Source organism: Orycteropus afer, unplaced genomic scaffold (assembly GCF_000298275.1).
Source record: "Orycteropus afer afer isolate SDZICR_OR568_19922 unplaced genomic scaffold, OryAfe1.0 scaffold00089, whole genome shotgun sequence".
Taxonomy (NCBI): domain Eukaryota; kingdom Metazoa; phylum Chordata; class Mammalia; order Tubulidentata; family Orycteropodidae; genus Orycteropus; species Orycteropus afer.
The window spans coordinates 5,366,684-5,392,026 of record NW_006921676.1 but is presented as its reverse complement, the minus strand read 5'-3'; the positions used below and the strand labels follow the sequence as shown (position 1 = coordinate 5,392,026).

At 37.4% G+C, this 25,343-nt stretch overlaps 2 protein-coding genes across 2 annotated transcripts in view; both read right to left on the bottom strand.

Annotated features, from left to right (window-relative positions):
- Positions 1–14,326, bottom strand: part of ADPRHL1 (ADP-ribosylhydrolase like 1) — a 66,426-nt gene extending 52,100 nt beyond the window's left edge. Inside the window, exons 1-2 of the mRNA XM_007942381.2 lie at positions 14,113–14,326; positions 5,375–5,539 (exon numbers count right to left, since the gene is read on the bottom strand). Coding sequence (XP_007940572.2) covers positions 5,375–5,539; positions 14,113–14,326 — 379 coding nt within the window. The remainder of the gene's footprint in view (positions 1–5,374; positions 5,540–14,112) is intronic.
- Positions 14,327–19,041: 4,715 nt separating this feature from the next.
- The window catches only part of DCUN1D2 (defective in cullin neddylation 1 domain containing 2), an 88,029-nt gene continuing 81,727 nt past the window's right edge, over positions 19,042–25,343 (bottom strand). Inside the window, exon 6 of the mRNA XM_042781155.1 lies at positions 19,042–19,121. Within this exon, the coding sequence (XP_042637089.1) occupies positions 19,042–19,121 (80 nt within the window). The remainder of the gene's footprint in view (positions 19,122–25,343) is intronic.

Genomic DNA, 25,343 nt, shown 5'->3' with positions numbered 1-25,343 from the left:
AGGATCTCCTCAGTTGCTAATAGCAATTCCCACCTTGGAGTTTACAAAGACTTATGGGTAGAAAAGCCACACTAAGTAATTTACTACACCGCAGAAAGTAACTTTAATTTCACAAATCTTAATTCCCTTTTAGGGAGCTCTGGTGGCACAGTGCCTAAGGCATTTGACTACTAACCAGAAGGCTGGTGGTTCAAACCCACCAGCCACTCCTCGGAAGGAAGGCTGGGCAATCTACTTCCATAGTGATATCACCTCTGAAACCCAAGGAGGGGTTGCTATGAGTCGAGTCCAACTTGATGGCACATAACAACAACAACAACTTCCTTTTATACAAGATGAGGATTGTCTTCGTTTCCTTTTAAACCTCAACATAAGCACGTTTCTAGGAACATTCTGTTCACAATAGCAGCTTTCCCCACAGCTCTCAATCTTTCTAAGCCCTTATCAGAATCACCCTTAATGTTCATAATTCTACCAATAGTGTCTTCAAGTCTAGGCTCTTAATACCAAATACATCAAAATTCTTTCAGCTTCTATCATTATTCAATTCCAAAACCACTTCCACATTTTAGGTATTTGATAGAGCAGCACTCCAGCTACTTGGTACCAAACCTTGCCTTAGATTCATGGTGCTGCTGTACTACAAACACCACAAGTCTTTCACCATCTGTGCTTCCTTCTGTGTCTAATATGCTCTTTGCATAACTCAGAAGTGATTAGGTTCGGGACACATTCTACACTGATATGACCTCATTAACATAACAGAGAGAACCCTGTTCCCAAATAGGATTACATCCACAGGTACAGAGGTTATGATTTTAACATATATTTTTTGGGGACACAATTCAATCTATAACAGGGATACTAACACATATATGTTTATCCTCAAAACTGTTGTGAGGATCCAAAAAAAAAAAAAAAACCACACTGCCGTTGAGTCGGATTCGACTCACAGTAACCCCTCCTTGGGTTTCCGAGGCAGTAACTCTACAGAAGTAGATTGCCCAACCTTCCTTCCGAGGAGCGGCTGGTGGGTTTGAACCACCAGCCTTCTGTTTAGCAGTCAAATACCTTAGGAACTACGCTACCAGAGCTCCTGTTGTGAGGATAAAAATCCACAGAAACAAAAATCAACCACTTTTAAACAGTGCTACTAGACGGCACATAACAACAAACAACAACAACAACAAAATTGCAAACCAAAAAAACCAAATCCACTGCCATTGAGTAGATTCGGACTCGTAGCAATCCTATATAGGAAAGAGTAGAACTGTCTTATAGGGTTTCCAAGGCTGTAAAGCTTTATGGAAGCAGACTGCCACATCTTTCTCTTGCTGAGTGGCCCGTGGGTTTGGCTGGTGGGTTCTAACCACTGACCTTTTGCTTTAACCACTGCGCCATCAGAGCTCTTAAAAGCACTGCAAGTTATCATTATTTCAATTATTCAGTATTTCAACTTTCTGCCCATCTCAAATGTTTTCTGTATCCATTTATATCCATGAGGACTTGTGTTAGGAAGGATATAGAACTGAGGTAGATGGAAGGTCTACTGCCTCAATAGCTTTTCTCTCTCGTCACTATGAGCCACTTCTACAAGGAGATTTTACAAGTGCATAAGAAGTTGGACAAATGGTTCTGGCATCAAAACCATTATTTCCCAAGGTGAAGACTGGGTGTGTCAACTTTCCTGGGGAACCCAGGGCCAGAGAGGTAATGTTATGGGCCATCAAGGCATCCCTATCTCTTTGCTTCTCCACCTTTTGCTTTGAAGTTATGTTGGGAACTAACAACGACAAGAGGGAAAAGGATTATCTCCAACTTCCAAATTTCCTCCTTATGGATTGTGATGAGCTTCTCTGGGCTTAATATATACACAATTTTACTAGCTGGAAATTAGTAAAGGTCATGATGAGCTGAGTAAGTGATTCCTATATAAACTGCTCTGTATATGAAAACATTTGCATGACTACTTCAGATAATTGTGAAGACCATTAGCAATATGGAAACCCTTTTGATATTAAGTTAAAAACCAGAGTACCAAATTCAAGAAATGAAATGATACTACTATGTAAAAATATTTTCATATGGATAAAAATTGGAACAAAAAACCATGAAAACACCTACTGGAATAGGGTGGTAAGATTATAGGAATTAATTTTATTTGAAAGGTTTAAAAGGAAATTTTAACATTACATGGAGCTCTGGTGGCATAGTGCCTAAGGCATTTGATTACTAACCAGAAGGCTGGCAGGTCAAACCCACCAACCACTCCTCAGAAGGAAGACTGGGCAATCTACTTCTGTAGAGATACTGCCTCGGAAACCCAAGGAGGGGTCGCTATGAGTTGGGACTGACTCAACGGCAGTGAGTTTGTTTGATCTGAATAGTTGATAATGTTAAGAAATTATTAATATTTCAGGTGTGATAATGGAATTGTAGTTATGTTTTTAAAAGGAGTTTTTTTTTAGTGATGCATATGCAGATATTTATGGATTAAGTGATATATCTGAATCTGTTTCAAATAAATGTGGGGTGTGTTATGCAGTCAGTAGTAGGACTAGCTATGAGTTGCTAATTGTTAAAGCTAGGTAATAGCTACATGAGGGTTTGTTATATTATTCTCTACTTTTGTATATGTTTGAAATTTTCCATAAAGACAAATCTGAAAAAAACCCTAAAATATATATAATAAATAACATTAAGATAAAAAAAATTAAAATTGCAGTTGGAAACTTAATTTGAATAAGTTAAGTTGACACACCTAACTTGTTGATTTGGGATTGTCATGGATATCCAGGTTAATATCTCCTTTGTGTGTGAATGTGTCTGAGACAATAATTGGAATGCTGTTGTTGTTATGTGCCGTCAAGTTGGACCCAACTCATAGTGACCCCTCCTTGGATTTCCAAGGTGGTATCATTATGGAAGTAGATTGCCCAATCATCCTTCTGAATAAATGGAGTATTATGCCAAAATTATTATAATTATTAATTAATGTTTACAATTACTTATGCTAAAGAGACTGCCATCAAACAAAATTAAGACAATTTTTAAAGTTCTAGAAAATGAGATAGCTAAAGAAGAACCAAAAAAACCAAACCCACTGCCATCAAGTAAATTCTGACCTGTTGTGACCCCCACTGGGTTTCTGAGGCAATAAATCTTTAGGGAAGTAGATTGCCCGTATTCCTTCCATGGAGCGGTTAGTAGGTTTGAACCACCAACCTTCTGGTTAGCAGTCAAATGCCTTAGGCACTGTGCCATAAGAGCTCCTTAGTTAAAGAGAAGGCCATTGATAATTAAGATGGGGGGAAAAAATCAATAATAATAACTATATTTACACAGCATTATATAGCTTTGAAAGGATTTTGGTACATTTTACTTCTTTTGATCCTTTTCTATAAGGTAGACAACGGTGGCATCATTCTATTTTCTAAGGAATTCGAAAATATAGTCTTAAAATGGTAAATGACCTGTGTAAGAACTTAGGTAGAAGCTAGAGTATCTGATTTTAAGCTGTATTATTAAAAAAAAAAAAAATTTTAGTTAGATTTTTATTATAAAGTTATACATTTACATGGTAAAGAAAAACTGAAACAGAACAGAGTGAAGTGAAAAATAATTCTGAAAACACGCACACACACACACACACACACACACCCCAAACCAAAAACTCTCCTTCCTCCCCACTGTGAAGGATCTTGATTGTGCTAAGAGAAAACTTCTAGGCAAGACAAACCTTTCTCTTTCTCTGTGTAATTATCTATTCATACCCTCTTAATATAGACAATGTGTACTAGACACACTAATTTGCATCTAGCTTTCTTTACCTAATCTTTTCACATGTCAATATACATAGATCTACTTCACTCTTTTTAATGGTTGCATAGTAGTCCATTGTATTGTTGTTGTTGTTGTTATGTGCCGTCGAGTCGGACCCGACTCATAGCGACCCCTCCTTGGGTTTCTGAGGCAGTATCACTACAGAAGTAGATTGCCCAACCCTCCTTCCAAAGTCCATTGTATAGATGTACCATAATTAATTTGACCAATGTCCTGTTGATGGTAGGAGCTCTGGTAGCATAGTGCCTAAGGCACTTAACTGCTAACCAAAAGGCTGGTGGTTCAAACCCACCAGCCACTCCTCTGAAAGGTTGGTGGTTCAAACCTACTCCCTACTCTACGGGAGAAAGATGAGTCAGTCTGCTTCCATAAAGATTTACAGCCTTGGAAACTCTATGGGGCAGTTGTAGTTTGTCCCATAGGGTTGCTGTGAGTTGGAATTGACTTGATGGCAGTGGGTTTGGTTTTTTGGTGTTGTGCACTTGCTTTAGTATATAGTATATAATCATCATGGGTCCTTAGAGTATATAGTATATAATCATCATGGGTCTTTAGAGTTTCTGGAAGTAGAACTTCCAGATCAAAGGGCATGTACAATTAAACATTTTGTTAGATAATGCCAAAAATTCCCTTCAAAGAGGTGGTACCATTTTTACAATCATTCAGTGTGAAGTTCAGTACATTTTCTACCACAGCACTCAGGAGATAACTCTGAGGTGAGGGTCTTCCAGGTTGGTAATTAATCTATACCTGAAAGAACTTCTAGTGCACCTGGCTCATTTTTTCCACCCTCTGTTTACATTTGACTCCCCTAACATATTCTTGCCCTCTCACTTGTTGGCTTCTCATGGAGATCTGTGTCTCTGGTAAGTTTTCAGAGAATGCATTTCATCTCAGGGAGACTCCTCTAATTATATATGAGTTTTCTTTTTTTGTCTAGGAAATAGAAGTCCAAGTTCTTCAGCCTGAAAGAGCCATTTAGGGAGCAACAATGGAAGTAGTAGAGCTGATAATTATTGTGCTAAACAAGACAATAGCTCTTCAGTCATTTAGCCTCCCAACGTAAAACACAGAGGGTACAAGTCCAGTATGTTAGGAAGAGGAGTTTTTAAGAGACAAAGACTATGACTACCTAAATAACAGCACCGTCATAGCCACATTAAAGCACCATAGAGACACGTATGCAGGGGGTGCGTATTTTCCCTGATGTTGTGGGGAAAAAATACAAATTTAAAAGGAAAGCAGTGGAAATTTTTCCTTAAAATAAACCAGGGAATTGATGACAAAAATCTTGTTGGGTAAGTCCAGTGCCAAGTGGGATGCTTTCTTTAAATAGATGCCAAAAGGGGCAGGGTTGACTTACAAAAGGACATACTGCCTTACAAAAGAATTTTTGGCAAATCCCTTGTCATCTCAAGCAAATCTGGAAAAGTAAGGTGGGATTAGTCGGAATGACAGAAGAGATTGGTTAGTATTACACAGGGAACACAGCACCGCAGCTTTAAAGTGAGAATAAATGATTTCCTCTGACCCTTTTCATTGAAAGGTGTGTGCCAGGCGAGGAGATAGTTATCTGGCTTCAACTGCAAGCAGCCTTCAATAGTAGCTGGGTCTGGCCGATGCCCTGGAAGCTTCTCAACTATTTCCACGTAGTGCTTCACCATCTCCCGGTACAGGTCATCTAGGCACCAGTAGTCTGAGTGGAGAAAGGGAATGGACAAAAGTCAGTGCAAGCAGTAGGAGACAAGGTCATCTTGATTCCCTCCTTGGATCAGGGATTCAAGGCATTGAGTGTAATTGTTGCTTAATAAAAGCCATATTGCAACAATGACAATAGAAATAATTATGCTTCTAAATTAAAAGTCAAACCATTTTTTTTCCAATTAAGGGAGGAAAGCTTTTGGTGATTCATCTTACACAGCCTTATCTACCTAGAGAAAGTTTAAATGTAGACAAATAATTCACTCTAGATTTCAGACATTATACTTTGTTATGATGTTTGTTATTCTAGTTACAAATGAGAATCTAGAAAAAATTCCATGATCTTCATTTTCTACTAATGGTTCATTCTTTGCAACATGTGAGGAGGAAACAGAGCTGAAATCTGCCTATTGTTTGGGCTTAAAAAACAGACATTATTGCTAAGATAAAAGTGTGATTCTCTCCTATTTCCCAATTCCTCTTCTTATACTACTAGTGAAGTAGTCATTTTTGGGAAACCGAAAGTGTACAGCATTGCTGAATATTTTCCCAAAGTACATTCCCAGCAATATGGAAGATGTTATGGAAAGAATTATGGTCTTAAACTCTAGAAGATTATGGGGCATGGAGGACAAAAGGAACAAACATACATTAAACACCTGCTGCATGCCAGGCACCAGACAATGCATCTCATACTATCTCATAGAAACCTATTGCCATCGAGTTGATGGCAACTCATGGCAACCCCACCTATTTCAGAATAGAACTGCACATAGGGTTTTCAATGGCTGTTATCTTTATGGCACTAGATTGCCATGTTCTTCCTACAGAGCACTGCTGGGTAGACCAGAGCTGTCAACCTTTTGGTTAGTGGCCCAGTGCAAATCTTTTGTGCCACTCAGGGACCTTACTATCTCAGAGAGGAGAGAGAGAGAATAACCTCATACTGTTTTGGGGAGGATTATGGGATAAGGCTCAAAGAGGTTATGTGACTTGCCCAAGACGAGAGGTGATGAAGGGATTTCTATTTCAAAACCTGAGCATTTTTGCCATTAAGTTATTCTCTGGAGTGAAGTGGTCGTTAGTGTCCACATATCCTCTAACATTACAGTCTAAAGTGCCTGGTAATGACAAGAGCACCGAATCATGACCAAATGGAAGGAGCTACCAGACCAAGTGAAGTCAGGTAGGGTACAAGGTGTGCCTCCCAAAGCCAGTTTTTACAGTCCCCAACAATTTCATATTCTGTACTAAAAAATCATTTAAAACTTTTGAGCTGAGATCAGCAGAAGGCTATTCCACTCCTCCTCTCTGACTGGTGATGCTTTCGTCTATCTTTGGGGAGGGTGTATATGTCGAAGGGTGTATATGTAACGGGGGAAAGGACGGAGAAGACCAAGACAGATCTCCACTCACCTCTGGGTACTAAGTAGGCACTGGAATGCTATTCACATGAAAAACTAAAGGCCTTTTTATTGGTGTGAGCAAGGTCTTTATTAGGCCACATCAGGGCTCAGGTATTCTAACACAGAGGGATTAAGAGAGATTAGAAATCATGTGACAAAATTTCTCTCATCTCCAAGAGAGCCTCAGCTCTGTCAGCTGTTACAGCAGGTGAAGTAGGGGTACTCTCGTGTCCTTGGCTTTAACACCAGCTAGAATTCTAAATCTCGGAAGAAAAACTTAGTGATAAGAACCAGGTTTTAAAAGTCCTTATCTCTCATTCACAGAGAAAAGAGACGTCTTAAATGGAGAAAGCCCTTGGAAGACTCAGTGCCCACTGGTCTGCATACAGTATCATTATATATTGGATGTACTTTGCCCTGTTTCTATTCTGAGTTGGGGAAGAAAGGGAGGATATGGCAAGACTTTGGTTTCGGAGGAACACATTTTGAAAGTCACATGGGAAGGGATGTTACATTGGTAACAGTGCAAGAATAAAATTAACCTTTGCACATAAAACCTCTTGTTGGGATGCGTGAACTATTTGGATTTGTTGGGCTGCTTGTAAACTGATAATGTGTTTGGCTCTACGTTACCAGCACTATCAGTTTACAAGCAGTCTTTCTTAACTCAATGCTTGGTTAAGAAGCTTGGTCTTCCATTAATTATCAGGTCTTCCCAGAGTCCTCTAAAACAGTTCATTTTATTCTTGAACCAGATACTATGAACATGTCTTTATTTAAATGTATTTAGGCTTTTTAAAGGAACAAAACCCCCACAACTTCCAGTAAGATGGAGGAATATGCAGACAAGCGAGACAGACCATCTTCAACAAAGAAAAGAAAAACCAACAGACAGGGATACTGAAGATAATCCTGGAGTCCTGAGCTTTGAAAGGAACTATATGGAAGTGGATTAGGCACCAACTAGTGGAAAAACCTGAACGAAAACAATGAGTACAGAGATGGTCGGAGCTGCAGACTGTCAGCTACTCTGACGGGACTGACAGCCTGAATAGTTCCAAGAAGTGTTGGGACCCAAGAGTTGACCTAAACATCAGCCCTGGTCACCAAGGGCTGCAGGCATGACTGCGCTGGTGGCCTATGACTAGGAAGGGAAACAGCAAGGAGGGAGACAACCTGAGCTGTTGACTTTCTGCTGTCTGGTGGGTGCAGCCATTTTGGTTGTTTACATGTGGCAGCCATTTTGAATATTTAAAATGACCGAGGGCGCAGCCATTTAGAATCTTTCCAAGTGGCAACCATTTTGGATTTTAAAGTGATAGCATTCTCATTCAGATTCCAGGGACCTAAGAAAAGGCTCTGTTTGCCAAGGTCAGCAGGGACATATGAGTGCCTGACAATACAAGACAAGTGGTGAGTGTATAAGTGCTGTCAACTAGCGAATAGAGAAGCACAGTACCCTGCTTCTATAGATAACATACAAAGAAAACAAAAATACTGGGCAAGTTACTCCAATATACAATCACCAATTAAATATAAACACAAAAACGTCACAATGCCTCAGAGACAACAGAGCATCACAGTCCACACAAAGAAGCAAGATAAAGCAAGAGAAATAAGGGGCCAGGAACACATCCCTGAGGAAGATGCAGCATTGGAACTCCCTGATAAGCAATTCAAAAGAATTATATTTAGGTATCTTCAATGAATTGAGAGACAGATCAAGGAAAACACAGAGAAAACCCTAGAACAATTTCTAAAGACAATACAAGAATAAAATGACAAAATAAATAAAAAACAGAAATGATACAAAATCTACACATAGAAATCCAGAAGATTAATACTAAATTTTCAGAAATAGATAAGATATCAAATGGGCAAAGGAGCAGAATCCAATCAATGGAAGACAGAATTAGGGAGATTGAAGGCAAATACCTGAACACTTCTTTGGAAAGGGTAAATCAGAAAAAAGATCAAAACAAAATGAAGAAAGCCTAAGGTTCATGTGGGATACCACCAAAAGGAATAACCTATGTGTAATCAGAATTCCATACAGGAAGAGACAAATAAAAACCACAGAGAAAATTGTTGAAGATGTGTTGCAAGATAATTTTCCTGGTATGATGAAAGATGAGAATATACCCATTCAGGATGTCCAATGAACCCCAAACAGGATAAACCCCAAAAGAAAATCACCCAGACATATCATCATCAAACTTACCAAAACCAAAGACAAAGAAAGAATCATGAGAGCAGCACAGGAAAAACGAAACCAGTAAGACTAAGCTTGGATTTCTCAGCAGAAACCATGCAGGTGAGAAGACAATGAGATAGTATATATAAAACCCTGAAAGAGAAAAATTTCCAACCAAGAATTACATACCCAGCAAAATTGTCCCTCAATATGATGGTGAAATTAGGACATTTCCAGATAAGCAGAAATTAAGGGACCAGACCAACCTTACAAGACATGCTAAAGGGAGCCCTTTGGACAGAGAAGCAACAACAGCAAACAACAACTGACAATTAACACACATGATGATATAACCCAGAAACCAACCGAGCTATGGAAGTATCCAAAATAAACAAGCCTACAAGATTGTAAACAGGGAACTTGAGACATCAATTGACAAATGAGGACAACTACAAACCAAAAAGAGGGAAAAGATTGTGTTACTATAGGACTTTTAGATGGTAGGGAAGTCAAGACAACTACAAGATAGAATGGACTGTTCTCAACTTGGGCAGAAAAATATAAATCACATGGTAAGCTCAAAAAGAAATGATAAACCTTCACATAAAAAAAGAGGACCAGCATAAATATTCAGCAAATACTAAAACAAGAGCAATGAAGGAAGTGATAACACAATTCATAAATGAAATGAGCTCAGCATAGAAAATTATACGGAACAAAGAAATCGACACCATGAAAAAGCACATAACAAAAATGACAGCAACAAATTCATCTGTATCTGGCAAGGGACTTATCTCTTATCTCTAAGATTTAAAGCAGAAGAGTGGATGAGCAAACTATGGTACATACACATAATGGAATGCTATGCAGCACTAAAGAATAATGTAGAGACTGCAAAACACTACATGATATGGATGAACTTGGAGAACATTACACTGAGTGAAATAAGTCAATCACAGAAGGACAAATATAGTATTAGTTAGTTGTTGTGGAGGGTCCAGGAAAGGTCTATATATGGAGAGAAACTTTGTTGGTTGCCAGGTGATGGGGAATGGTGGGAGGGAACACTGCAAAAAAAAAAAAAAAAAAAGCATTCACCCATGTCACTTTTTTTAAAAAAGGAACAAAAACCCCATAAAAACAAAAGGGCCACAAAAAGCCTTGTCTTTTCAGGTTGGTGTTTAAACTAGAAAAAGATTTTTCAAAGCTGCAGACTAGGAAACTGTCATCTGAATTTCTCTAATTTGCGACACAGGTACTCATTTGACTGCTAACCAGAAGGCTGGGGGTTCGAACCTACCAGCCACTCCTTGGAAGGAAGGTTGGGCAATCTACTTCTGTAATGATACTGCCTCAGAAACCCAAGGAAGGGTCGCTATGAGTCGGATTTGACTCCATGGCAGTGGTTGCGTTTGCTTGCTTGATTTATCTCACTTTATCCTCATATAACCCTATACGGAAGGTATTAACCAATAACAAGACAAACCCATTACTGCCTAGTTGTTCTCAGTTCATGGCAACCACGTCTTAGAGAGTAGAACTGCTCCATAGGGTTTTCTTAGTTGTAGTCTCTACTGAAGGACACCACCAGCTCTTTCTTCTGGTGTGCTGCTGGGTGGATTTGAACCACTAACTTTTAGGTTAACTGCTGAGCACCAATTGTTTGTACCACCCAGTGATCTATTGAGGGTGGTATTACTATCCCCAGAGTCAGGCTCAGCAAGGTTAAGCAACTTCACTAATTAGCTAGAGTAAGTGGTAAAACAGGAGTAGAATTAAGAATGTCAGGCTCCAAAGCCTGGGCAGTATAAATTCTTTGAGGATAAGTCTTCACCTTCTTTTATATCTTTGACTGGCATAAGCTTTGGCTTACAAGGAGGTACTTAATAAATGCTTACTGTCAGTGTGAATTCTTTGTTCATAACCAACAATGCAACGCAATGCACTGCCGTCGAGTCAGATCTGACTCATAGCAACCCCTCCTTGGGTTTCCGAGGTGGTATCTCTACAGAAGTAGATTGCCCAACCTTCCTTCCGAGGAGTGGCTGGTGGGTTTGAACCGCCAGCCTTCTGGTTAGCAGTCAAATGCCTTAGGCACTACACCACTAGTGGTCCTATATATATACTGAATTACTTTTCCGTCTTGAAGCATATTGAATACTATTATTTCCTCTCTCTGTCTGTGCCCTTTTGAAAGCCACACCTAAGACTAGGACATTGCATATGTTATATCTGATCTTTTGCATCACAATCAGTCTAGTAGGAGAAACAGCTATTCAGACCACATAGCTACAAGGTTGGTAGAGTTAACAGATTTATAAGTGACACGTTTTAATTAAATATTCCAAGCTGTAGTTTCACTTTGTGAGAATCAGCTTATCTTTGGACAACATGTGGAATAGTCCCATTAAAAATTGCAATATTTGAAATACTTGCATATTTCAGTAACCTAAGGTAGTAAGCTACAGTGTTTAAGAATATAGACTTTGGAACTAGATTGCTTGAGTTCCAATCCATGCTCTGTCACCTACATGGCGGAGCAAGTTACTTAACCTCTCTGCGTGTCGTTTAAAGAAACTAAAGAAAATGATTATAATTTATATAAAATTATAATAAGAAAGTCAGCCTTCATAGCTGATGTGAGGATTAAATGATAATATACATAAAGTAGTCAGAACACTGTCAGGCACACAGTGAGTGTGATGTGAAACTCAGCTATTTCCAGTATTGACATGGCTCAAAGATCTCCTATAGGCTATAATTTGCTAAAGAAAAAAAAAAAGGGCTGTTTGCAAATTAAACTTTTAATATAATTTCAACTTAAATTTTGAATAAAATATGCTCTGCTTTAATTTTTATCAGAGTGATATATTCAAGGGGATAATATTCAATATTTACTCATGACACACAAACTATAAAGTGGTATATAGTATACAGTAAACAATTGCTAATTCTTCTTTCTTCATCTTATGGTTGTCATCATTTAGAAGGAAATTTACTTTCCTCCTTGAAAACAATGCCCCAAAATGTTCATAATATTTTTGAATAAGTTTTAATCTGGGGATAGATGTACTATTGTGGTATATGTACTAATATATATGTATATGATTTATAAGGGGGCAATGGTGGTTCAGAGGTAGAATTCCTGCCTTCCATGCAGGGCAACTGGGTTTGATTCCTTGCCAATGTACCTCACACATAGCCACCACCCATCTCATCTGTCAGCAGAAACTTGTGTGTTGCTATGATGCTGAACAGGTTTCAGCAAAGTTTTAAGACCAGGAGAGACTAGGAAGAAAGGTCTGGTGATCGACTTCTGATAATCCACCAATGAAATCTCTATGGATCACAATGGTCCAATCCACAACTCATGAAGATGGCATGGGGCCTAGCAGTTTTCTTCCATTGTACATGGGATTGCCATGAATCAGGGGTCAATGCAAGAGCACATAACAACATCATATATACGTACATTTACTGCAAAGGAGATATAAATTAATCTAATCTCTGATAAAATCTTACCATCATGAAAATGCTCACTTGTTTCCGATACTATACTAACCATAACCACATAAAAGCCAGATAATTTTAATTGTCACATTCTCTCATTTACAAAAATCTTACTAAAGTGTTAACAAAAAGGAGGAGAAACATGAAGGAGGATATATGGATGTGTATATATGTGTACACACAGCATCAAAACATAAATGGAGTAAGTTTTAAGAGTAAGTACCAAATCTGTACAGCTAAAACCAACTATGTTTTTGTTTTAAAAGCCACCTCAGTGACATCGCAGGAATACAGCAGATGCTTTGGGGTGGCCCATTAAATGTTGTAGGCTGCCAATTTGGTACTGTTGAGCTTAAAGACACTCAAGAATCTGTCAGAAAATACCAGCTAGAAATAGGAAATATTTTGATTTTGTGATCGTGTAGACCCAGAAAGATGCTCCACTAGTTTCAACAAGCTGTGACATCTTAACTGTGGTGCTTTAGCTCTCTCCCTAGTGATTTAGGAACTGGCCACAAGTATATGGCATTCCTATACAATGACCGCAAGAACTAAATTTAGCATGTTCACAGCAGAGAAATGGAATGGTGACGTGAATGCATAAGTAAGATTTCATTGACTTATTGCCCTCAGATTTTAATTTTACAAAGATATACTAGTAACACTTGCAGGTTTTTAAAGAGCGAATAAATGACTTGTGGGAAAACTGTTACCTAATTATACACCTACTGTTCTTCTGAATATTCATGTCCCAACCTGTTGACCCTAAAACCAACCTGCTGCTTAAAGAATATTTCAAGAAACTTTGATTCTCCCCCGAATCCAATCAATTTAAAAACATTTTCTTAGAATATGTTTAAGTATAAGCAACTATCCAAGCTCAATGATGTTTTGGTAGACGGTATTTTAATCCTAATTTACTAACATTTAGAAGTAATCTCCATACAATATTATCTTAATGGGTCTGAATTCCAACTGGCTTATTACTTTTTATTCTTTTGAAATAGATTCAGAATAAGGAGTCTGAATCTCTGAGGTGAAAACAGAGTCCTCCCTCTACTCCTACCAAAACACCACCAAAGCAAGAAGGCTTTGAACTATGAGAAAAAGAAGATATTCTTTCTAGTTGTGTGTAAGACAGCTTAGTTAACACTTTACAAATAAAAATGAAAAGTCACTGTTTAAAAATGAAGTCTTAACTATCTGCAGTGTAAAATAACACTGTCATCAAGAGATGCTACATGAGAAATACGATCTACACATACATAATTTGTTGTGGGACACTGGTGAATATTGAATCACCACTTTTAGCAGCGGCATCAGGTAACAACATCAGTTAAAAGACTGCATTGCTTTCAAAGCTCTCAATGCTTATTTCAAGAACTTTATTAGCCACACAGTTGTCTATTTCTTTTATGACAACACACACTGAAGACAAGAAATTAGACCAAGCCTTACCTGTGGTGAGCGCCTCAGCGGTAGTTATGTGCATGATGGTGTTGTCACTCACTGGCCATTTTTCGGGTGAAAGCACAAGCTGGTCTAGTCCTCCCATTTGTTTCAATTCCTCCTGGATCTTTGTACCTAAAGCACTGTTTTCCTTGCTGGCATTTCTGTAACCAAGAGCATCTCCCACACTTCCCAGTAGCATAGCAGCCTTAAATTTCTCCATCTTGGGAGGGCCACCGAGCCTGTGATGCTTTCCTCTGGCTATTACAGCTACTAAGCGTCCTCAGCTTTTGTTGCTTCTGTTTGTTTGCTGCCTTCAGTCAACCCTGCTGACTTTTATAGTGGTCATTGTATCACTGTCAGGAACTTCCTCTAAATGGCCAGGCACTCCTTTTCTGTCTCTGCAGGTGGCACCTCTTACATAAGGACCAATGAGAAAAACTTTCTGGATCCTAGCAGCTCACAGTGTTCCTTCTAAGTAACAGGGCTTGTGGAGCACCACAGTGTAAGATATCAATTTCCCTCACCATTCTGGGCAGACCCTAGCTTTTTAATAAGAAGACTGCTGTCTTTAATTAATCAACATCAGCAACATCAAACATTCTTTTAAAAAGCAGTAACTCCTAAGCAAAAAATATTTGTAGTGTACTGGAGATTTTAATGCATGATTTTTTTTTAAAAAAAAGCTTAATTTATGTACAATTTATATTCCATAAAACCAACTTGCCCTAAGTGTACATTCTGAAGAGTTTTTGTAAATGCATATTGCTGGGCAACAATCACCCCAAAAGTTCCTTTTGCCTAACTGCTCCCCAGGCCCACAGTTTTGCCTTTTCTATAAATTTCAAATAAATGGAATCATACTACAGTCTTTTATATCTGGCTTCTTTCACTTAGCATAATGTTGAAATCCATCAATTACATGCAATAGTTTTGTCTGAATTAAAAAAACAAAAACAAACTTGTTTTCTTTTGATTATACAATGTGTTTAATAGAAAACTCGGGAAATACAAAAAAGCCCAAGGGGGGAAGAACAACAAAACCCCTACATTTAGCTTCTGTGTGAAAGATTATGATGTTTTCTCTGATCTGATGTTCAAAAAAAGGCTAACTAGACTTTAGACTGGAAAGTGGTAGTGTGTTAGCAAAGTGGGAGCACTAGTGGCATAGTACCTAAGGCATTTGATTGCTAACCAAAAGGCTGGCAGTTAAAACCCACCAGCCACTCCTTGGAAGACAGGGCAATCTATTTCTGTAGAAATACTGCCATGGAAACCCAAAGAAGGGTCGCTATCAGTAGGGACCAACTCGATGGCAGTGTGTTTGGTTTTGGTTTGGTCAGCAAAGTAAAAAGCTTCACAGAATTTATGATTATGCTCTCAATAGGCATAATGTATTTAAAATATTCCTACCATTTGTGAAAAGAATTCTCAAAAATATGATAATGCTGGGGGGTAGGTAGAGAAGAGATAGAATGTGTAAAACCAGGGCTCTTGGTTAAAAAACAAACAAACAAACCCAAAACATTAGGACGTCTATCTCCCAAAGTGGGGTAGAGTTAAAGAGAATCCAAACTATTAACAATGAGGTGGTGCTTCCTTTTCTTATGTCCCAATGGAATCTACTCTCATATCAGACTCAGGAAAAGTAGTTAGGAGTTACACATTGACTTAAAAAATACATCTGATAAAAATAAAATTTAAGTATAGAGGTACTTGATGCATTTAAATAAACATATATTATACCAGCAGGAGCTCTGGTGGTGTAGTGCCTAAGGCATTTCATTGCTAACTAGAAGGCTGGTGGTTCAAACCCACCAGCCACTCCTCAAAAGGACTGCTGGGCAATCTACTTCTGAAGTGATACCGCCTCAGAAACCCAAGGGGGGGTCACTATGAGTGGGGGCCAACTCACGGCAATGAGTTAGCGAGTTACTATACCAGCAATTTGTTAAAAGTGAGTTTCTGAAATATTACTCTAGTTAGCATACTTTTAAGAGATTTTGAAAACAAAAACTCCTTCAAAACCATTATAGATGGCTCTTGGTTGCTATTTATATAGGGTCCCTATTCAAACAAGACAAAATACAGCAACAAAAACCAGAAATGAGGTATAACTATTTTATTTATGTAACTGTCTTAGGTAGAACAGCGTAGTTTGGGAGAAATATTTATTACTAAGGGGAGTAATACAGTCTATGGCTAATGTTTTTCACACCCTCAGCCTCATTTTGAAAGATTTATTATCTGTGCCTACTTTAAAGGGATAATACTCCAAAGGTTCTTTTTTTTTCGCCCCGATTCTTAGGCAATGGAAACCTTCAGAAAAGATAGTTAGGAACAACTACCATACTATTGACCTATGTCTGCAAACAATAAGAAGTAATATTAGTTCATTCAACAAATATTTATTGAGCCAGTTAGGAACTGTGGATAAACAAACAATAGAAAAGAACCTACCACTATCCCCATGGAGTCAGAAGTCTAGAATGTATATTACACTTAAACTTAAGTTAAAAAAAAAAAAATTACACATGTCACTAAGAGAGAAAGAGATGACAATGATTATTCCAAAAATTCTTGAGGCACTCTATGAAGGTACAGGGTATTATGTATTTCTTAAATCTATGATGTTTGGTTTATTTATGTATTTTCAATGTATTTATAATTTGTATTACAGTGTGTTTTGGCACAATCAACTCAAGGGAATTCTTTATAATGTGAATTTATGAGAACTATGATTTCTCACATGGAAACAACCATCTATAACAATACTTTATGATACTGAAAAAAAAACTAAATAATTTAAGCTGTTTTAGGACACAATTACTGGACAGAGTAGAATAGACACAACATTTGAAGTTTCTACAGGAGCTTATTTATTGGTTACTATAAATAAAAGTTTAGTTTGTCCCAAGACTAACGACGAATATACTGACATCTAGTGGCAAGTATCTGAGCAACCAAGAAAAGATTTTAAAAGGATATCACCACAATCAGCAGAGAAAATAATTTAATGTTTTTGAAGATTTTAGCATTTTAGTAGCATGCATAATTTAAATGTATATAATAGAAGGAAAAGAAACCCATCATTTTTGAAGAGCCATTGTCCAATTACTAATATTGTGATAACTATTGATAAACAACCCTACAGAACTTTTTTTTTTTTAAAGGTATTGCAGACCTTCATAATTATCTGAGTTCTATAAATTTCTCTAAACATAACACTTAAATGTCAAGAATCCATGAAGCCTGGAAGGATGCTTTTAAATTTTGGAAGTTTTTTTAAAGCTAGCTTTTATTAAATAAATCTCTTAAAATACATTTTTGAAGGTAGAGCTGGCCTACTCTTTGCTTTTATAGATATGGAAACAGAGGCCCAGAAAAGGTTAAGTGACTTGCCCCAGGTCATACAATTAGCGGCTGACTCAGTCCTAGATCTTGGTCTTCAAACTTCAAGACCATTTTCCATTCCTCTATCCCCCGCTGCCCTTTTTTGAAGATTTTTAGATAAAAGCATATATAGTTCATACACTTCTAAGTATACCTAAACAGATGTGCTTCACATTTTAAATAGATGTTTCCTAAAACAATGAATTATATTTTGGGGCATACAAATTTTAGTTATGCTTTCTATTTTACAGGAAGTCTGAAGTAAAGCTCTTCTCTTTCACTCTGTCTCATAAAATAATTGCCAATTTATCTGTTTCAGAAATGGCATTGTATATAGGGCAGCAAGGCACACCTATAATGTGTAGATCAATAAGGTAAGATCCTCTTTTTGAATATGAGGTAGGGTCAATAGAGTGATTTCTTAAGCTCTATGGAAGAGTTCTGCCAAACGAAGAGCAAGGTGACATCTTAGGCTTTTCATGCCTTTGGATGACACATCTTGTGCTGCACTGGAGGGTTACTTTGACAAGGGAGAGATCAGAAAAAATGTAACATGATGCAAAGACAGATTTCAGCTTCAAACAAGATGAAGGTTCCTGCCTTCCGCCACCCCAGTGATGTATATTTTCACTTCCTAATTGTACAATTTGTACAGAGGGTCGTTGGATGCTAGACATAGCTATTATAGATATTTGAAAGGAACCAACTCACTTGATTTTCAAATCTATAATTCATCACTCATAAAAGAAATGATTTTTCATGGAAAAAATGTCTATGTAAATGTAATAAAATATTTAAAAAAAAACATACTTTAAGAAACTTCTTAGGAAGTTCAAATAACATTATTAAAAGTAAAACAGGCCCACCGACTTGTAAACAGTTTAAAGTAAAACTTTCCTGAAATCACACACTGTGCAAACTGTAATGGTATATTAAAAACTATAAAATGATTTACAGATGAACATCTAGGAAAATTAAAACAAAAATAGATTTGGCAAATCTAGATATCTGATAATTAAAAAATATAAATCTTGAATTCCTGGCACCAGGTGTAAAAAATGTTCAAATCCATTACAAGATAACCTTTAGGGCACATTTTTAACACCTTTGACCTGTATAAAAATACAACATCCTACTTGAGAACACAAATACTGTTTAAGTGTAATTACAATATAATTCAGCAGGAGTTTTGGTAACTGCTGGTGTTCATCTTCAAACATGAATTAAATAGCATGCTCTGGAGTCCTGCTAAATGGGCTCTATGTTACTTTTTCTTAAATATAAAAACCATGCAGAAATCTCTTAAAGCAACAGCTACAATGACTCCTATCTTCAAATATTCCAAAGCAGCCATCTTCTGAGGAATTTATAGTGTCTATAAAACAGTCACCATTTTCTTTAAGCAGAATCGAAGGTTATTTTAGTTTCATGATTGGTCAAGGATGACTTCTGAAATCAGCAAGAAATGTACACAGCTACTGACCAAAATGTCTCCTTCATAGGACGCAATTCATTTATAATCTTAATCCAGCTTAAATTTTCTGCTTAGAAAGTGCTGTGCTTTCCACCTCTGACTACTGGCCGTGCATATTCAACAAAATCATCTATAAGAACAGGCCACGCTCCTAAAGGAAAACAAACAAAGTTTTAAACCAATATTTTTATATCAAACCACATTTTCCCCACAATCTAACATATTTCAAGAACCAAAATTATTTTAAGTTTATACAGCTCATGTTCACAGTACAAATTGGCTGAAGTCATTTCTTTTGTTCTAGCAAGATCAGGGTCAGCAAATATTGGTGTTAATGTGTGCTGACAATGTCTTTCTTATAATAATGACATACAGTACTATCTGATCACATACTTTCTCACAGTGGCCTGACAATCCTCAGCCCAGTGCTCTAAGCACTCAGATCAACAGACCACAAAGGAATGAAGAGAAATGAACCAGGCTGGACTGATGAACTAGTCCGTGGCCACTGAGTCAATTCTGACTCATAGCAACCTTTTAGGACAGAGTAGAATGGCCCTATAGGTTTCCAAGGCTGTAATCTTTATAGAAGTAGACTGCCACAACTTTCTACCACGGAGTGGCTACTGGGTTCAAATCGCTGACCTTTCAGTTGGCTTATGAGTGCTTAAACACTGTGCCACCATGGCTCCTTGGACTACGGAACTGTCCTTCATGTAGGTCATTTATATTGCCCCTAGGGGATGCTGTTTTCTTGTTCAGAATGCATGTCTCCTTTGTGCTTTCTGATTCATACTTACTCATAAAGGGCCAGTCCAAATCCACCCAATCCAAAGTGACTGCTCTAAGTTCCTGCAACACTGATAACACTATCCAGTTAGGAGAGTTATTTTCTCTGTAACATCCTCTCCAGTGTCTTCTGCTCACCTCCTCACCCATAGCAGAACTAATTACTCACTGCTTTGTTCTAGAAAGTATATTCTTCAGCTCAGCACTTAATCACAATGACATTACTTTTTAGAAAATAATTTTGCTATTGTGGAGAATAAAGACAGCAAAAAATATACCAATTCAAGTTTGTACAAATGTGCCCTGCCAAACTGCTGAATCCTTCTACTAGTTCCAGTAGTTTTCTTCTGAGTTTCTGGGATCTTCTATGTATAAGACTATATCATTAGCAAACAGAGAATAGTTTTACTTCTTCTTTACCTAATTGTATGCCTAATTTCCCTTCTTGCCTTAATGCTCTGGCTCAGAATTCCAATACAATGGTGAATATGAGTGGTGATAAACGGCATCCTTGTCTGGTTCCTGTTCACAAGGGGAATGTTTTCAGTTGCTCTCCATTGAGAATAACACTGGCCATTGGTTTTGTGTATATACTTCTTAATTATGTTGAGGATTTTCCCTTCTATTACAATTATGCTGAATGTTTTTTATAAAAATGGATGCTCGATTTTGTCAAATGCCTCTTCTGGATCAACTGATACCATGTGGTTCTTGTTTTATTTATGTGGTGGGTTATGTTGACTGTTTTTGCAAATCAAAAGCAATTTGATTTATAAAATTGTTGAGCCATACTTGAAATGAATCTCACTTGGTCAAGATTTTGATTTTTCCATGTATTTGATTTTTGGTCATGATATATATTATTATTTTTGATATACTGTTGGACTCTACTGGCTAGGATGTTTGCATTTATGTTCATGTGGGATATTTATCTAGAATTTTTTTTTTTAGTGGTGTCTTTCTCTGATTTGGGTATCAGAGTTACGCTTGCTTCACAGAATGACTTTGGAAGTACTCTATCCTTTTTCTTTGCTCTGGAATAGTATGAGTAGAATTGGTGTCAGCTCTTCTCTCAATGCTTGGTAGAATTCACCTAGTAAAGGCATTGGCATCAGGACTTTTTTTGGTTGAGTGTTATTTTCATTTTAATGACTTGTTTAATTTCTTCTTTTGTGATGAGTCTCTTCAAAATTTCTACCTCAGGTTGTGTTAGTTCAGGTTGGTAATATGTTTCTAGAAATTTGTCCATTTCTTCTAGATCTTCCAATTTGTTGGAGTACAGTTCTTCATAGTATTTTGTTAGTGTCCTTTTTATTTCAGTTAGTTTTGTTATGACATTGCCTTTTTCTTATTCATGTTATTTGCATCTTCTCCTTCTTCTCCTTTGTTAAATTTGCCAGTGGTTTGTTAAGTTTATTAATCCTTTCTAAGAATGAACTTCTAATCTTGTCAATTCTTTCTATTGTTTTTCTGTGTCATTTATTTCTGCTTGAATCTTTCTTTTACAACCCAGCAGTTTTTAAGCAGGGTGTTCTTCATTTTCCATGTATCTGATTTTTCCCCCTTGTTCTTCCTGTTGTTAATTTCTAATTATATAACATTTTGATATGAGAAGATGCTATGTAATATTTTGATGTTTTTAAATTTATTGAGGCATGTTTCATGGCCTTACATATAGTGTAGTATGGAGAATATTCATACTACTGGCAAAGAATATATATTGTGCTATTGTTGAGTTGAATGTTCTGTATACATCTATGAGGTCTAGTTGGTTGATTGGGTTGCTTAGATCTTCTGTATCTTTGTTGAGTTTCTTTCTATTTGTTCTGTACTTCATAAAAAGTAGTTTATTAAAGTCTCCTACTATTATTATGAAGTTGTTTATTTCCCTTTTCAGTTCTGTTAAATTTTGGTTTATGTACTTTGGGGCTCTTTCATTGGGTGTGTAGATATTCATTATGGTTATCTCCTCTTGGACTGATCCTTTAATCATTATATATAATGCTCTTCCTTGTCTCGTTTGCTGGGTTTTTGCCTTAAAGTCAATTTTAGCAGAAATTAATGTTGCCACTCCTGCTCTTTTTTGTTTGTCATTTGCTTGATATATACACTTCCATCCTTTGATATTTAGCTTATTTTTATTTTTCTGTCTAAGGTGTGTCTCTTATAGATAGTATACTGATGAATTATGTTTTCTTATCTCTTCTGGTACTTTGTCTTTTGACCAGTGTATTTAATCCATTTACACTGAGTGTAATAAATATGTATGGATTTACCTATGCCATTTTGTGTGTGTGGTGTTGATAGTTTCTTTGTTTCACATATTTTTCTGTGGTGAATTCATTTTGTTTATGGATTTCCTCATCATTTCCTTCACTGCTACTGTTTTAGTGTTTACTGCTTCTTTATGATTTTCTTTTTTATTTTGGTGAGAAGGTTTATTAATTTTGAGGTTACTGTGTAATTTCTTATATCTTCCCAAGTTTGAAACAGTCTATTCTATCTTCACATTGTCTTGATTTCCTCTCCATTTGAAGGTTCTGTAACTACATCATGTATTCTCTTTTTGCTTTGTATTTGTCATCGCTTACAAATTGATGTTTCTGGTTCCTTATTTTTAATCTTGTAGGTTAATTTTATTGATAAGTAATATTTGGATTGATTTTTGGGTGATCCTGTTGTGTGTCTTAAATTGCCAGTTACTGTTTGCCATTGTTGATTCTCTGTCTGAAGGACTCTCTTTATAATTTCTTTTAAGATTGGTCTGGCTTTGAAACATTTCCTTAATTTCTGTATATCTGTGAATGATTTTGCCATTGTACTGGAGGGACAATTTTGCTGAATATATAATGCTTGGTTGGCAATTTTTTTCTTTCAGTGTTTTATATATGTTATCCCATTACCTCTTGCCTGCCTGATGTATGCTGAGAAATCAGAGTTTACTCTTACTGGTTCTCCTTTGTGGGTAACTTTTCATTTTTCCTGAACTACTTTCAGATTTTTCCTTTGTTTTTGGTTTCGCAAAGTTTGATTTTGATGTCTTGGTGATTTTCTATCCTATTTGGGTTACTGAGCTTCCTGAATGCATATCTTCTCATCTTTTATGATATTGTTGTTGTTGTTGTTGTTGTTATGTGCCGTCGAGTCAGCCCTGACTCATGATATTAGGGAAGTTTTATTCCAACAAATCTTTAATTAAATTTTCTTGATGCTCTTTTTTGGTCTCTTTCTATTTTGAAATTCCAATCACACATAAGTTATTCCTCTTGATTAGGTTTCCCACATAATTCTTAGGCTTTCTTTCTTTCTTTTCTTCATTATTTTTTATTGTTCCTCTAACAGGTTAATACTAAGAGTGTCTTCAATTTGCCAGTTGTCTTTCATTGATTCAATTCTACTCCTTTGCCCTTCTAATGTGTTATCTATTTCTGAAATTTTCATATGAATCTTCTGGATTTTCATTTGCTGTTATTGTCATTTTCCATTTATTTTGTCAATGTGTTCTTGTATTGTTTTCCTGAATTGTTTTAGAGATTTGTCTGTATTTTCTTTAATTTTGTCTGTGGTTTCCTTGATCCTTTTCTTAAACTGCTGAAAGGACCTAAGTATAAATGTTCTGAATTCCTTATCAGGTAGTTCCAATTGTATTTCTTCTCCAGAAGATTTTCTGGCCCTGTAATTTTGTCACTTTTTCGAGCCATCTTGTTTTGTTTTTTTGTGTGATATGAAATTGTCTGTTGTCTCAGGATCATTGTGGTGTTGATTGTATAGTAGTTTGCTTTACTCTGGTTATCTGATTTAGTATCTCTGGGCAATGGGGTGGGTGTGCTACTCTGAATCGCTAGTTTGCCGGCACTAGGGTGCTCACCATCTGTCTCTGTGTGGATGTGTTAACAGGTGGGAATATGTGTGTGAGTCTCTGATGTCTGATTATGCAGAGCAGCTGAGGGCAGACTGGGCAGATGCTGCCACCATCTGTCATTGATCCAGTAGTACTGGAGTAGGTAGTGGTGCTCATCCAGTAGGTGGAGTTGCAAATGTTGTGGGTATGGCTAGGTAGGGTTGTTGGTTTCCAACTGCTGGGGAAAAATAAGGGGGAAAAGAGTAAGAAAAAAAGAAAAACACAAGAAGAGGGGAGAGGGAAGACCCAAGAAGAGAGAAAAAAGATAAAAGGAAAAGAAAAAACCACAAGTGATAGTTTGGCAAGTGCTAGCTGCCGAACATGGCTGTGGTGGGGACGCAGCGCCTGCTTCACAGGAGTGTACAATGCTGAACATGGAGGGTTAGAAGTGGGTGTTACTGAGTATAGAGATGGCAGGGGCAGGACATGAGCTCTGTGGTATCAAAAAAAAAAAAAAGGAGGTAGGGGGGAAGAGGAAGAAGAAAAGAAAACAGACATGGCGAGAAGAGGGAAGAACTAAGAAGCAAGGAGAAAAGGAAAAGAAAAAAGAAGAAAAATAATAAAAGTGGAATAAGTGTTAGCTGCCAAACACAGCTGCAGTGGGAGCATGGAGCTCACTCCATGGAAGTGTACACCACCTAAAGAGGGGTGGGATGGGTGCTGATGACAGCAGAGGCAGAAGGGAGTGCGCATCAGCTCTGCAGGAGCAAAAAAAAAAAAAAAATTAGGACAAGGAAAAAGGGAGGATAAAGAGGAAGAGAAAAGAAAAGAAAAACAGTGGGAGGTTGAAAGGGGAAGAACTAAGAGGAAGGAAAAAAGAGAGAGAAAAGAAAGAAAGCAGCACAGTCCTGGTGAAAGCACTCGCCTCCAAATACAGCTGCAGTGGAAATGCAGTGCTCACTGCGGGAGTGTATACTTCTGACTGGGGGAGGGCATGGGTGTGTGCTGCTAACTGTGGAGGCAGTGGGTTGTCAACTCTGTGGGATAAAAAAAGGTGTGAGGGAAGACAGAGTAAAAAAGAAAAGAGGGGAGGGAAGAACTAAGAACACAGAGGAAAAAGAAAGAACTGTGGCATTGCACTTGCAGTTGCGGCGGGATCTGATTGGCCACTGGCTGGGTTAAGGGTGGGGGGGCTGCGCCTCTGGTCACCAAGAGGTTGTGTGTAAAAGGGGAGCCCACACCTCTCTGATTGCTGATCACCTATGTGGGTGCTGGTACAGTCCTGGGTGCGCAGAGGTAGTTATCTGGTTCCTCTTCCAACTGGAATGCTACTTGCAAATAATTCACAATGGGTATACTGTACCGGTTTGCTGCTCACTGTTCCCTACGTTACTTTTCTGTTTCTGTTCAGTCTCTTCCTCTCATCATTTTTGTATTTCATCTACTCTTATCCTTTCCTTTGAAGCTCTGGGTTCTAGGACTGTCATTCATATTCATTTCACTTGGTTTCTCAACTCTCTGTTGTCTGGATAGTGCATCTGGATAGTCTGCCTTATTGAAACCTCTTCCATATAAATTGATCTTAAAGGATCATAATGCTCAAGCAAAAATTCTTTACTAGTTAAGCTAAACTACCATTTGGTTTACGCCTACAAGGAAGACCCGTTAATATGACTGTTATTCAAATTTATGCCCCAACCACCAAAGCCACAGATGAGGAAATTGAAGAATTTTATCAGCTTC